Source organism: Benincasa hispida, chromosome 7 (assembly GCF_009727055.1).
Source record: "Benincasa hispida cultivar B227 chromosome 7, ASM972705v1, whole genome shotgun sequence".
In the NCBI taxonomy this organism is placed as follows: Eukaryota; Viridiplantae; Streptophyta; class Magnoliopsida; order Cucurbitales; family Cucurbitaceae; genus Benincasa; species Benincasa hispida.
In genome coordinates this window covers 14,839,055-14,852,829 of record NC_052355.1, presented here as the reverse complement: position 1 = coordinate 14,852,829, position 13,775 = coordinate 14,839,055, and the positions used below count along the sequence as shown (strand labels likewise).

The window sequence follows — 13,775 nt, the reverse complement described above, 5'->3', positions numbered from 1 at the left end:
AAATAAAAAAGAGAATTTTTTCAAAAAATTTACTACAGTTAGAGAACTGAGTAGACCGTAAAAATAAAAAAATAAATAAATGTGGAGAAATTTTTTTAACCCCATGCTTGGCTCGAAAGGGACAGTTTACGTACTTTTCTGCATTGTCAAGTATGATTTTATTTAAATGTTCAAACTTTGCCTTCTTTGTTTGACCAAAAAAAAAAATAATAATAATAATAAATAAATAAATAATAAACTTTTTAATCCACCAAACAAAATCTTTTCCCTATAATAAGACCTTTAGACTAAGATTGATATTCTCTCTTATAGGCGCCCACCCACCATCTTCTCTTCTTCTGTCTCTCTCTTTTTCAAACTCTTTTCCCTTTTGGCCGCCATGGGAAACACCTTTGGAGTCAAGAAGACGGTGAAGGTCATGAACATCTCCGGCGAGACGATGAAACTAAATACCCCGGTTCAAGCCGGAGACGTTGTTAAGGATTATCCCGGCTTTGTTTTACTCGAATCTGAGGCCGTGAAGCACTACGGTGTTCGAGCAAAGCCATTGGAGCTCCACCAGAAGCTCAGCACGAAGAGACTTTATTTCCTCGTCGAGCTGCCTAAAGTTTCAAAAGAACAGGTGTGGAATTCAATAGCTTAAGCTAATAGGTTACAGTAATTTAGACTCCATTGTTAACCATTTGATTTTTTGTCTGAAAAATTATGCCTATAAATACTATTTTTACCTCTAAATTTCATGCTTTCTAATCTACTTTTTACCAATGTTTTAAAAAAACTAGACCAACTTTTATAAAAACTCAAAAAATATTTTTTAAAAATTTGTTTTTGCTTTTTTATATTTGACTAAAAATTCAACTTTTTTACTTAAGAAATATGTGAAACATTGTAAGAAACTAAGAGTTCGAAAATGGTTATAATTTTCAAGAACTAAATATTTTCTAAATAGGATCTTAACGTTTTTCATTTAGATTCATAACACTCCCTTTTATAGAATCGATCATTAGCTCTGAGACCCAAAAAATAGTTATTAGTAACATGAAGTATAGATATTTTTCTGTTTTCGATACCTTGTAAATTTAACATTATATCATTATGATTTTATTTTTTTAACATAGGCACCACGGCGAGTACGGTCGGCGATCAACATGAGTGCGAAGGATAGGCTAGAGAGCTTGATGTTGGCACGACGGTCAGCATCAGACCTAACTATCATGAAACCGAAGAGTGTGTTGGCGGAGGAGGGTGGAGGAGAGAGTGATGGATCGGGATCGGGATCGGGAGCGGCGACACGGGTGAAGGTCCGGCTGCCGAAGGCCGAAGTGGAAAGATTGTTGAAGGAGTGCAAAGATGAGGCAGAGGCAGCAGAAAGGATTATGGGATTGTACAAAACAAGAGAAAATGTTTGTGAAAATGATCACAAAGACGAGGAGAAGAAGGATATCATCAAGCCACGTGAGGTGCGTATGTCCTTTTTTAACTTCTTTTCATTATTGCAATAATTTACAATATTCATAATAATTTCAAGTTTTTTAATGTCTAAAACTTGAATTTATTAAAAAAAAAAAAAGTTTTGATGTTTTCAAAATTTGTTTATAATTTTTTTTTTCAAAAGACAGGAGATTAAACCAAAAGTAAAGAATAAAAAATTAAAAATAAAGAACTCTTATCCATTATGCCTATATAGTAGATAAAGCTAGAAAGTCATAGAATAGTATATTCAAAAGTGGGTTTTAAGCTTTTATCAAATAATTAATGAAAAATTAATGGAATTGAGAAAAAAAAAAAGTTTGAAAGTTCATATGGAAGTTGAAAGAACTAAAATAAATCTAAATCCATCAATATAAAATAGATTAAAAATACACTATTACTTCTTGAATTACAAGAAAATATTTGAACTTTCCCTTTTATTTTTGAAGTACAATGATTAAAAATGTTGAAAAATAAGACCAAATATATTACCAACGTCAAAATAGATAGATGGTAAAAAAAAAAAAAAAAAAATGGAAGAACTCATGTGTGCCAATTATATTAAAAATTAAGAATTTAATTAATCGAACATATAACATTAAATGAAAACAAAAATATATTTAAAGATAAAACTATACTCATTGATAGTGGTTTTAAAATGTAATTAATATTTAATTGGGTTTTTGGTTATCAAGTAGTTACACTTTTAAAAAAGAAAAAGTTGGTGCAACTATAAATTAATTAAATTAAAGATGTAAATTAAAATAGTGAGGACATCAAGTTGACTCACTCACCATCCAATGAGTCAATTTTTGTTTGATTTCTGCTTCCTAGAATTTTCATTTTTTTTTTATCAATTAATTTATAAGCACTTTTTCTGATAAAATCATCTCTAATTAGTTTTTAGGATCATTTGTTTTGTGTAATCTTAAATTATTACTTCATCAACATTTAAATTAATTTGTTTATATTACGATAATTTTAAAATAGTCAATCATTTAAAGACATCCGACATCCTAAAATCCCTCCGTTCTAAGTATCTTCATTCCCGTAGAATTAGATATTATAATTTTGTTTTATAAATTTTTTATTTTATCCTTCAATATCTCCTAATTATTAATAAGTTGAATGTATATCACACCTTTATTGAATTTTTTAAATTAAAGCTACTTTCCTTACTACTTAATAATTAATCTAGAAAAAAATAAAATAAATATTATGAGCAATTATTAAAAAATATAAATTATAAAAATATAAATTTTAATAATAGATATATTTTAGTTATTATATCTAAAATAAAGTAATTTAATATTTATTTACCTCACACGGTTACTAAGATAAGTTTAAAGTTGAAATTTATTAAATCTTAAATTAGTTAATTTATATTAATTTTTAAATAATGTACAATTACCAACAATTATTTTAAAAACGGAAGTAAGTGAGGTATTTTTTCTTGGTAACTTATTTCAAATGGTAAAATTGTTGAAAATATTTATGAGATGAAACAAAATTTTTTAACTATCAATGATAGACGCTAATAGACATGGATTGACTTCTATTAGTGTTTATCAATATCACTGATAGACACTGGTAGAAAAGTGTATCAACGTCTATCATTGATGTTCTAAAATTTTACTATTTTTTTAAAAATATTTTGATTTTTTTTCTATATTTCAAAACAACCCTTTATTCTTCATAAAAATAAAATAAAATAAATTGTAAAATCTACGCACGATAATGATAATGATAATGATTTGATTTACGAAATTTAATCAAATTAGGGCATTAAGTTGACTCTCACTATCGAATTTGTCAATTTTTGTTTTAATTAGTGCTTTGTCTTCTAACCCATTAATCACAACCTTTTCTTAGTGTGCCCAACTTTCATAGAATTTTCTTCCCTAAAATTGTGATATATCAACTTCCATATTATTCTTATTTTTCAAAATTAATAAAATAGTATGGTTCATTAATTTTCTTTTTTTTTTTTTTTTTTGTCATCGAATATGAATATTGTTTGCTTCTTAAATTCAAATTTTCACACTTTTACTCTTGAAGTTTATGTATAATTTCTATTCAGTCCTAGGTTAAAATGTTACATTTTTACTCGAATCTTGAATTGAGTATTTATTTGATCATATGTGTCAAAATTTTACATTTTTACTTGGGAGATTTTAATTCCTTTATGTTCTATTAATTAACCTAAAAGAATTAAATTAATTATAAGGAAAATTATTTAAATGATAAAACTGTTAAAAATATTTACAACGAATAGCAAAATATCACATTCTATCTGTGATGGACTGCGATAGACAACGATAGACTACTATATGTTATCATGATAGATACAGATAGTAATCTATCGCGATCTATCATAGATAGACTGTGATATTTTGCTATTATTTGTAAATATTTTAGTTCATTTTCCTATATTTGAAAACAACTCTTAATTATAAATCAAATTAATTTTCATTGTCAAGATTAAAATTAATTAAAAATTAATTATTTTAAATTAATTAATTAAAAATCAATACTAAAGATAAAAGGTGAGGGATTAGTAAAATTGAGAGGTAAAATTGTTAAATCTTGAAATTCATGGACAAAATGAAAATAAAACTCAAAATTATAACATTTGAAACTTATTTACGAATAAAATTGAATATTAAAAAAAATGTTGAAATTGAAAAATCAAATGAAAATCGAACTCAAAACTCAAAATTGGGCAACTTTTTGCAATCTCAAAAATCAAAAGAAAACTATTGAATGACTTAAAAAGGTTTTTTTTTCCTAATAATTCATTTACTATATTAAAATTTCAAGTCTATTCTTAATATGATTTTAATTATCCCACTTTTAATTTCAATATCGTTTCTTACGGTGAAGCCATCATTGTTTCCATCTCTTTCATATAGAATATTCTACTCACGAATCATTGATACAAACTTTTCTTTCGTATATAATTATATATATATATATATATATATATATATATATATCTTTCATAATATATCCTGAGAGATTTTCAAAAATAGAAAAATAAGAGATCTTATTTATATAAAATAATAAAATTTAATCATGATATAAACTAATAGAAGTCTATCATTGATACTATGTGATAAATACGGATAGAAATATATAAGTGTCTATCAAAATATTTTTTCACTATTTCTGTAAATATTTTGACATTTTTTCTATATGTGAAAATTTCTCGTAAAGGTAGATTTTTTTTTTTTTTTTTTTTTAGATTTACCAACAACGATGTAGGGTGGGGATCATAATAGAATGATCTATTAAACATCTTTTAACATTCATGGACTTATCATATACAAAATTAAGAATTTAAAGGTCTCATTCGATAAAAAAAAAATTATTAGACAGTTTCTAGTGATTAAGAGCTAAATAGACACAAAATTAAAAATTAACCTTAGATGATAGTTAGATGCCTCATTATTCATTAATTTATGTTAAAGATTTGTTTGAGATATAGTTAGAGAACTACATTTAGTGCTACTTCTCCAAAATTTTCAATCACTAATAATGATATTATTGTTTACTATATTTAAATAGAGGATGCAAAATTGAGTCTCACCATCTCTAGTCAATTTTTGCTTTATTATTGCTTTGTCTGCCAAACCCATTTAGCCATTTCAATCTTATCATAATGTGCCCATTTTAATTCTATCTTTTTCATAGAATTTTCCTCCATGATATATAGTTGATACAATTAAACTTTAGTTATTTGGGTTTTTCTGTAATTTTTTTTATAACAAGGTATATGCCATATTTTGTAGGGTTTGATTATTTTTCCCTTACTATGTTTTGACACACTTGGAATGATGTGAAAATTAAGATGGTTAAAAACTATTGTGTTTTCTTTTTATTTGTATTACATACAATTTTTAAAAACGAATTCGTTCAAAATGCAGAAGCGACGTGTAAGTTTCATGACGACAATGGAAGCAAGAGGAACTCAAATTGCAGTAGCATCTTAATTAACACAAGAACGATAAGATTCATGAACAAATTAATTGAAGTGATACAGTGACGATCTGTTGAGAGTACTCCGTTACGTCCTTCATTTCAATTAAAAATATTCGAATCTTACAAGCTTTTGTAGAATATAGCTAATTTACTGTCCTTTTATATACCCATTATGTATTTATAATTAACTTTATGATATATATTTATATATATAGCTATCATCTAAATATCATGGCGATAACTTTTTTTTGGTTCAATATATATATATGAAAAATATCTTTTTGATTCTTAAGTTTTTTTAGAAATATATTTAAAAATTCCCATCCTTCCTTTGCTACAGTAACAAAATAAAATATTATTATATTTAATGTTGATATGGAAATTTAAAAAGGAATTTGTAATGAATGGCAATTTAAAAATACTATAAAGCAAGCATGTCACCTATATTTTTTTATTTTCAAATATGGTAAGATTTTCAAATATGGAACTTAATTTATTATTTACTCCAAAATGGTCCATATTTCACGTTCCTCTCTTTTTTCTTTTTTTTTTTTCTCCAATACGATTTATTTTTTTTATTTGATTTAATAGATTCTTCCTCTTGATTATTAATTGGTATCGTCATAACCAAAAAATTAAAGATTTATCAAAGTTTTTTAAATGCCCTAATTTTTATAACTTATTTAAAAGTGGATTCTCAGTCATAATGATTTTGCCTTGTTGATTATTGGTGAAATTACAAGCTTTTTCCTCTTTTCAATATCTTTTTCTTTGATTTTGTAGAGTTTTGTGGTTGAAGACACTTTGATATTTATTTTTCTGTTTTTTCTTGAGATTTGTTTTTATTAAATTGAGTTGTGGTGACCAACATCATAATGTTGAATAGAGTTTTTATGTTATTTCCTTTCTTACAAATGTAGAATTCTTTTTCTTCTCATATATATATTGTTTCAAATTTCAAATTTCATATTCAAACCAATAAATAAAAATTTCCCAATTGATTCTAAACTTCTAAATTTCAATTCTTTCAAATTCTCCAAATCCTCAGTTATCAAATCTCATATCAAACTATGTCAAATAATTATTTATCAATTATTTTAGTTATGGCTTCAAACATCAAATAAAAATTGCATGATAATCAGATAGAAATTACAAAGTACTCAGTATCAAGTAGCAATTAGATACCAATCAAATAGTAATCGATATCACTGATTGCTATTTGATTGTTGTAATCAGATAATAATCAGGTAACAATTAGTATCATTGACAGTTTGATAATCATTTCATATAGCAATTTGTATCATTGACAACCAATATTAAATGACAAATCAATATAAGATAGCAGTTAGATAATAATCAATATCAAATAACAACCAAACAGTAATCAGACAACAATTAGTATCATTGACAATTAGTATATCATATAGTAATCAAATATAATCATATAACATTCTCAAAGAAAACCACATAAGAGATCATCAACCTCGCAGTAAGCTAGTATTACATGAAGTTTACAAAGAAGTTACAGATAATCAACAGAAGTAGTTGATGAGGTTGGTCCCTCAACAAGAGTTGTTGATGAAGCCAGTACTTTTGATCAGTCGCATCTATCTCAAGAGTTGAGAATACCTCGACGTAATGGGAAGGTTGTGCAACAGCCTGACTGTTACATGAGTTTAACAAAAACACAGGCCATCATACTTGATAATGGTGTCGAAGATCCATTAACCTACAAACAGGCAATGAATGATGTTGACAGAGATCAGTGAATCAAAGTAATGGACCTCTAGATGAAGTCAATGTACTTCAATTCGGTCTAGGAACTTGTAGATCAACCAGATGGAGTAACATCTATTGGTTGCAAGTGAATCTACGAGAGAAAATGAGATGCGACTGGAAAGGTACAAACCTTTAAAGTTAGACTTGTAACAAAGGGTTATACCCTAAGAGAGGGGGTGAACTATGAAGAAACCTTCTCCCCTGTTGCAATGCTAAAGTCTATTAGAATACTCTAATCCATTGCCAATTTTTATGATTATGAGATTTGACAAGTGGATGTCAAGACAGCTTTTCTGAATGGCTAACATGACAAGAGTATCTATATGTCTCAACCAGAGGGGTTTGTAGAACAAGATCAAAAGCAAAAAGTTTGCAAGCTTAAATGATCCATTTACAACTTAGAATAAACATCTAGATCCTAGAATATAAGGTTTGATACTGTGATCAAATTTTATGGCTTTAAACAGAATATTGACAAATCTTGTGTCTATAGGAAAGTTGTCAACACATCTATAGCATTCCTCGTGTTACATGTCGATGATATCTTAATCATTGGGAATGATGTAAGATTGTTCGCTGAATTTTTTATTCTTAATGATGCTTATGATGATGAATGTAAATGGTGATGGATAATTATTATGAATGTGTTGGGTTGAATGTCTTAAAACTCGTAGTTTGTAAAGTTAAACATATTCTATTTGAATTTTGTTCAATAACATTGTTATTGAATTTTGTAAATTGCATTTGTAAAGACTAAATCTAATAAACTAAGATCCATAGCTATTATATGAATACTTGAACTTTATGTGGAGACATAAAGATGGATCAAGTTCGAGTAAATAGCTGGTGCCTTATTCTGGTAACACTATCGAATGCGGCCCACTCTATAGTTGTTACAATTTGTTGTAAAGTGCTACAAACGAAGTGATCCTGATTCATTCATGTATTGACATGAGGAGAAAAGTCGTCCTATGGAATGAGTTTGTATAAGATCGGACCAAGAAATAAGTCACTTTTACTTTATAACATTGTTTACTGTTTAAGACTGACTATTTCGCTTAGATAACTTAGGTAACTCGATCTTAATATTAAGCTAACTATGAACTCCTATTCATTCAGGATTTTCCTTAGATTTTCATAGGTGAGGGTTCGCTCAACAGTGTTGGCTCATTAAGCCTCCCATTTCAGGGGTAAGACCGGGTAGATAGCTAGGGACATAGGGTGCAAGATGAAATTCATACCTACCCGATTTAGGGATAGGAGGAAGGTCGTTCTCTTAAGTGCTGAATCCAAGTATTGAACAAGAGACCACACCATCTCATTGGCTCGAGAGGGATCCGATTTTGTGATTGAATCACAAACCAATTGTTCATTAGAGGATCTGTGGAACTTAAGGAGCAAGATGTAATTTTAAGGGTAAAACAACATTTGACCTAGCCGTTATTACGAATAACCGATGAATGGTCGACTTACTGATTATGGTTAAATCAAGTGGACACAAATATATCTACAGTGAGGAAAGTGTAACTATTGGACTATAGTGGTGTGACTCGGTAATTAACAAATATTGATTAATTCAGTCTGAAGAGTTTTAACCAATTAAATTCAAATCGTTGAAGCTCATGATCTGTAGGTCCATAAGATCCCTCTACTAGCTCGTAAAACATGAACACTTTGGATTAGTAAATTGAGTAAATCTGAAATGATTTCAATTTGAAGTATTCAAATTAAATTTTAATTTGAAATGTTCAAATTGGGTTTAGAATTTCAATTTGAAGTGTTCAAATTGAAAATTAGGGTTTGAATTTGAATCGTTCAATTTCAAATTAGGATTTCTATAATTATATTTCATATAATTTACATTTAATTTATCAAAATTAAACAAAAATTTGTGAGTTTATAATATTTAAATATTGATTTAAATATTAATTACATGAATAGGATTCATGTTTAAAATTAGGTATTTGATTAATTTAATATTTGATATTAAATTATTATTTAATAATTAAATTTGTTTAAATTAATTAAAATCAAATTAATTTTCATTTTTTTATTCAAATTTCAGAAATTGAAATTTTGAATTTTGAATTTAATTAATTTTGCATTCATTAAATATGAAAATTAATTATTAGTGGGATTTTCCAACTTTTGAAAAATTTGAAGTGTTTAAACCAAACACAAACACCTAACCCACTAAAAATTTTCAATTGAAGTGTCAATATCAATATTGTATGCATTGGATGCATAAAAGAACTGAAAATTTTTAAATCACAATGAATTTTTTCTGAAAATTGAGTTTTTTTTCTGTAAAAATTTTGCCTCTCTCAAAGACCCTCTTATTCCCTTCACCATTCACCTCAAATATGAGTTCCACCACTCAAACCACCAAGGCTGAGAATAGTAGAGAAGACATTCTTGGTGGTCTACTGCTGATTTGAAGCTCATTTATGTGGAGAGCAACTCAGATTTGGAAGTTTCATCAAAGGTATAACTTCTTGAAATCCTATTCTATAATTAATGTTGTTTGCATGCTTTTAGAACTCAAATTAACTGTAATTAGAGTGCTTATTGATTCTGATTGCTTCTATTACACGATTATACTTTCAATCAAAATAAAGATGAATGCCAGATTGATCTATCTCTTGGTATGAAAATAATGTGATGCATTGGTGATAGATTTAATGCGTGCAAACCTTGTTGGTGTATACAAGTTCTCTTAAGCTAGACCCAAGTATAAATCTAACCTAAGTTTCTTGGTAAGTCCAGTGTCGAATGTAGGGATTCTAGAGTATACTAACGCAGGGTTTTTTCTCGGATATAATGTAGAGGTTTCCTAATTAATTGAGAGGCGTTGGTTATTTATACTAAGCTAATGGCATGCTTGCAAGAGGGAAATAGGAGTTCTGAGAGGGAAAAAGGGATTCATGGATAAATGGTTTTAAATGTACATGGTATGCATTGATTTTCTAGTAGGAACAACAAACCTATATGAGCACAATGATGATGGAATAGAGATGGTACAAATGTTTGTTTACAATCTAAGTGTATTTGCTATACGTTGGAAATCTGTTCCTTAGTTCATGCGATGTTCAACTTCTCTCGGTGCAAATGGCATACATAATCTTATCTCTAGGGTGCATACGTTAGAACAGACAAAAGACATTAACATTCTATCTCTAAAATTACTTCATGCCCTGACTTGATACGTTCAGTAGTTAAATTACTCTCTCGAGTGACTTAACCACTATTTTATTTCAATCTACTAGACAAGAAGATTCAAACAGCAAATTTCATGCATTCATCGAGCCGGAAAGTTCACAAAATAAACAACTTTGAAAATGGACAGATGGAGAAGTGAAGAATGGTAAAAATAAGATTGAATTCAAGATAATAAGTATTGATACAAACAATCTTAGTTCAATTGAATGAAATAGTGGATAGAAATGCAAAGTAAAAAGGAAGAAGTCAAACAGTAGAGTTCAATGTCTTGTCCTCATTGGTTTGTTTTTAATGCTTGCTATGATCGACTTGGTGGAGGAGTTGAAGAAGATATCTCTCTTAAGCTTCTCTTCGACAACACCTCTTTATCAGCAGTAGAAAATAGTGGTCAACCTCCTACTCCTTGCTTGTAAACGACAGAGGTGAAAAAGTTTTAACTACTGGCTATCTGTGTTTTAAATTTTAACTATCTAGCTTTTATTTTTGTAGAAGACCTATCTCTATATAGGAAATCTCTCAGCAACTTCCTGATGTGATTGCATTAAATTTCATATCCCGAGATAACTGCCTGCCACTCTAATTCAATCAGACGCCGTCAATCAGATGCTCATGCTTGCAAGTTGTGATTTGACATAAAATGCACGAGCCAAATGAGTCCTTCATGTTTTGAGTAGTCTCGGACGCATACCCCTTGTGTTAGCTTTATCTGCAACACTTGGTAGATCTTTTTTTATTCCTGCATTAAGGTGCATTAGTAAAGTATCTTTTACTTAAAAGGATGCTTTTGTACGATTTTAACACATATGTAGAATTTCATGCGTTTTCCTTTGCAATGAATGCGTTTACATCACTAAAAATTCACTCGAGTGTTTCCACATAAACGATTAGGATCACACTGCATGTACTAAATACAAAGTCGGCCGCATCCAATAGTGTTTTCAGAATAAGGTACCCAACCTTATCCATATACTATAGACCGTTTAAGCTATTTACTCGAACTTGATTCACTTTTAGGTTTTTACATAAAGTCCAAGTATTCATGTTATAGTCATGTATCTTAGTTATTGGATTTAGGATATTCTAAAACGATATATGTAATTCACATATCAATAATAGTTTTATTGAATAAACCTCAGTAACACCTTTATTAGTAATAGAATATGTTTAATGTTTACAAACCACGAGTTTTAGGACATAAAACCCAACATACTCTCACTTGGACTAAAACTCTAATAGTAAAAAAAAAAAAAAAAAAATACAAAACGTTGAGTTTTTAGAGAAAGAATACAATAAACTAGTCCATCCCATGGTTTTTCTCCCACTTGCCCTAGATTAAATATCCTGTAGTCCTAGACTCACTAGGTGAACTCAAACACTTTAACTGTGAGAGCCTTTGTAAACAGATCAACATGTTGTCCTCAGAGGCTATTTTTTATAATTACATTTTCTCGTTAAACAATCTCACAAATGAGATGATATTTTCGCTCAATGTGCTTTCCGTGCTTATGGCTTATTGGCTCCTTGGAATTTACAATAGCTCCATTATTATTACAATAGAGAGTGACAGACAGATGCATATTTGGAACCACTTCCAAATCGGTTAAAAAGCTTTTGAGCCACACAACTTCCTTTTCTGCTTCACAAGTAGCTACATAATCTGCTTCCATGGTAGAGTCAGCAATACAACTTTACTTGATACTCTACTATACAATTGCTCCTCCATTTAGGGCGAACAATGATCCCGAGATAGATTTTCTTGAATCTTTATCCAACTGAAAATTAGAGTCAATGTATCCTGTAAGGATCAGATCCTTACTGCCATACATGAGCAAGTAGTCCATCGTTTTCCTAAGATACTTGAGGATGTTCTTAACGGTCGTCCAATGTGTAAGTCTAGGATTGGACTGAAACCTGTCGACAATTCCCACTACATAGCATATGTTAGGTCGTGTACATAACATAGCATACTCAGACTTCCAATTGCTGATGCATAGGGAATATGCGTCTCATATCCTCAACTTCCTGAGGTGTTTTAGGACAATATTCCTGTGATAAGTGAATTCCATGCCTGAAGGGTGGCAAACCCCTCTTGGAATTTTGCATCTTATATCTAGACAACATCTTGTCAATATAGTATGCTTGAGATATGGTTAAAATTCTTTTCTTGCAATTTCGAACTATTTGGATCATAAGGATATATTGAGCTTCTCCCAAATCCTTCATCTGGAATTGTTTTTGCTAGCCTTTTTTTTTTAATTTCATTCGATCCTTACAGGATACACTGATTCTAATACAAGACTAGATATTACATTTTTAGTAAATTTATTAGTTAGATATTGTTCTTCTCCTATAAAAAGACATTGTAACGAAATTAAGTATATACTTCATTATCTCCGAGGAACAATTAATATGGGTTTGTTTTATTCAAATAAATAAAATTTTGATTTAGTGCAGATTCTAGATATTTATCTGATCGATACAAAACTAGATCTCAAATAGGTTATCTGTTAACATGTGGAGGAACTGTTATATCATGGCTATCGGTGAAACAGAGTATAACGATCACTTCCTCAAATCATGTTGAAATTCTTGCAATTCACAAGGCTAGTCGAGAATGTGTATGCTAAGGTCAATGACTCAACACATTCATTAAACGTGTGACTTGTCTTCTAATAAAAACCTTCCAACAATATTATACGAAAACAACACAGCTTGCATAGCCCAAATCAAAGGAGGATATATTAAAGTAGATAGAACAAAACATATTTCACTGAAACTTTTCTACACTCATGATCTTGAAGAAAATGGCGACATCACTATACAACAAATTTGTTCGAAGGATAACCTGACAGACTTATTTACAAAGACATTACCAACCGCAACTTTTGAAACATTGGTGCAAAATATTGGAATGCGGCGACTCAGAGATCTTAAGTAATGTTTTCATAAGGGAGGGTAAATATATTGTATTTTTTAGGAGTATGTATTATATGAAATATGTACTTTTTTCCTTCACTAGGGTTTTTGTAAGGTTTTAACGAGACATATTATATATATATATATATATATATGGACATCTAAGGGGGAGTATTATGAATATTATAATAGAAGATGCCCATTGCTTAGTATCCCAAAGGCCATGTGTCATCATTCATGTTGTTCATGTGTCATGTAATTATTCATGCTTGGTGTCATGTAAGTCAACATCCTATGTCACTTTGCCTATAAATAGTGACATTTGGTGGATCTTAAGAACACACCTAGGTGAGAATTCTTTTTTTACCAATTTCCATATTATCCAATTTCATGATTTTGGTTATTTTATG

The 13,775-nt window shown here is 29.3% G+C and overlaps 1 protein-coding gene across 1 annotated transcript; it reads left to right on the top strand.

Annotated features, from left to right (window-relative positions):
• Positions 1–292: 292 nt before the first annotated feature.
• Positions 293–5,678, top strand: LOC120081272 (uncharacterized protein At1g66480). Its single transcript, XM_039036006.1, has 3 exons — positions 293–622; positions 1,119–1,460; positions 5,397–5,678. Exons 1-3 carry the CDS (start codon positions 380–382, stop codon positions 5,460–5,462), a joined length of 651 nt encoding a protein of 216 aa, XP_038891934.1. The 5' UTR covers positions 293–379; the 3' UTR covers positions 5,463–5,678.
• Positions 5,679–13,775: the final 8,097 nt, after the last annotated feature.

Coding starts and splice junctions, on each gene's coding strand:
- LOC120081272 (XM_039036006.1), top strand. CDS start 380: ATGGGAAACACCTTTGGAGTCAAGAAGACGGTGAAGGTCATGAACATC. Junction 623..1,118: donor CTAAAGTTTCAAAAGAACAG/GTGTGGAATTCA, acceptor TTTTTAACATAG/GCACCACGGCGAGTACGGTC. Junction 1,461..5,396: donor ATATCATCAAGCCACGTGAG/GTGCGTATGTCC, acceptor TTCAAAATGCAG/AAGCGACGTGTAAGTTTCAT.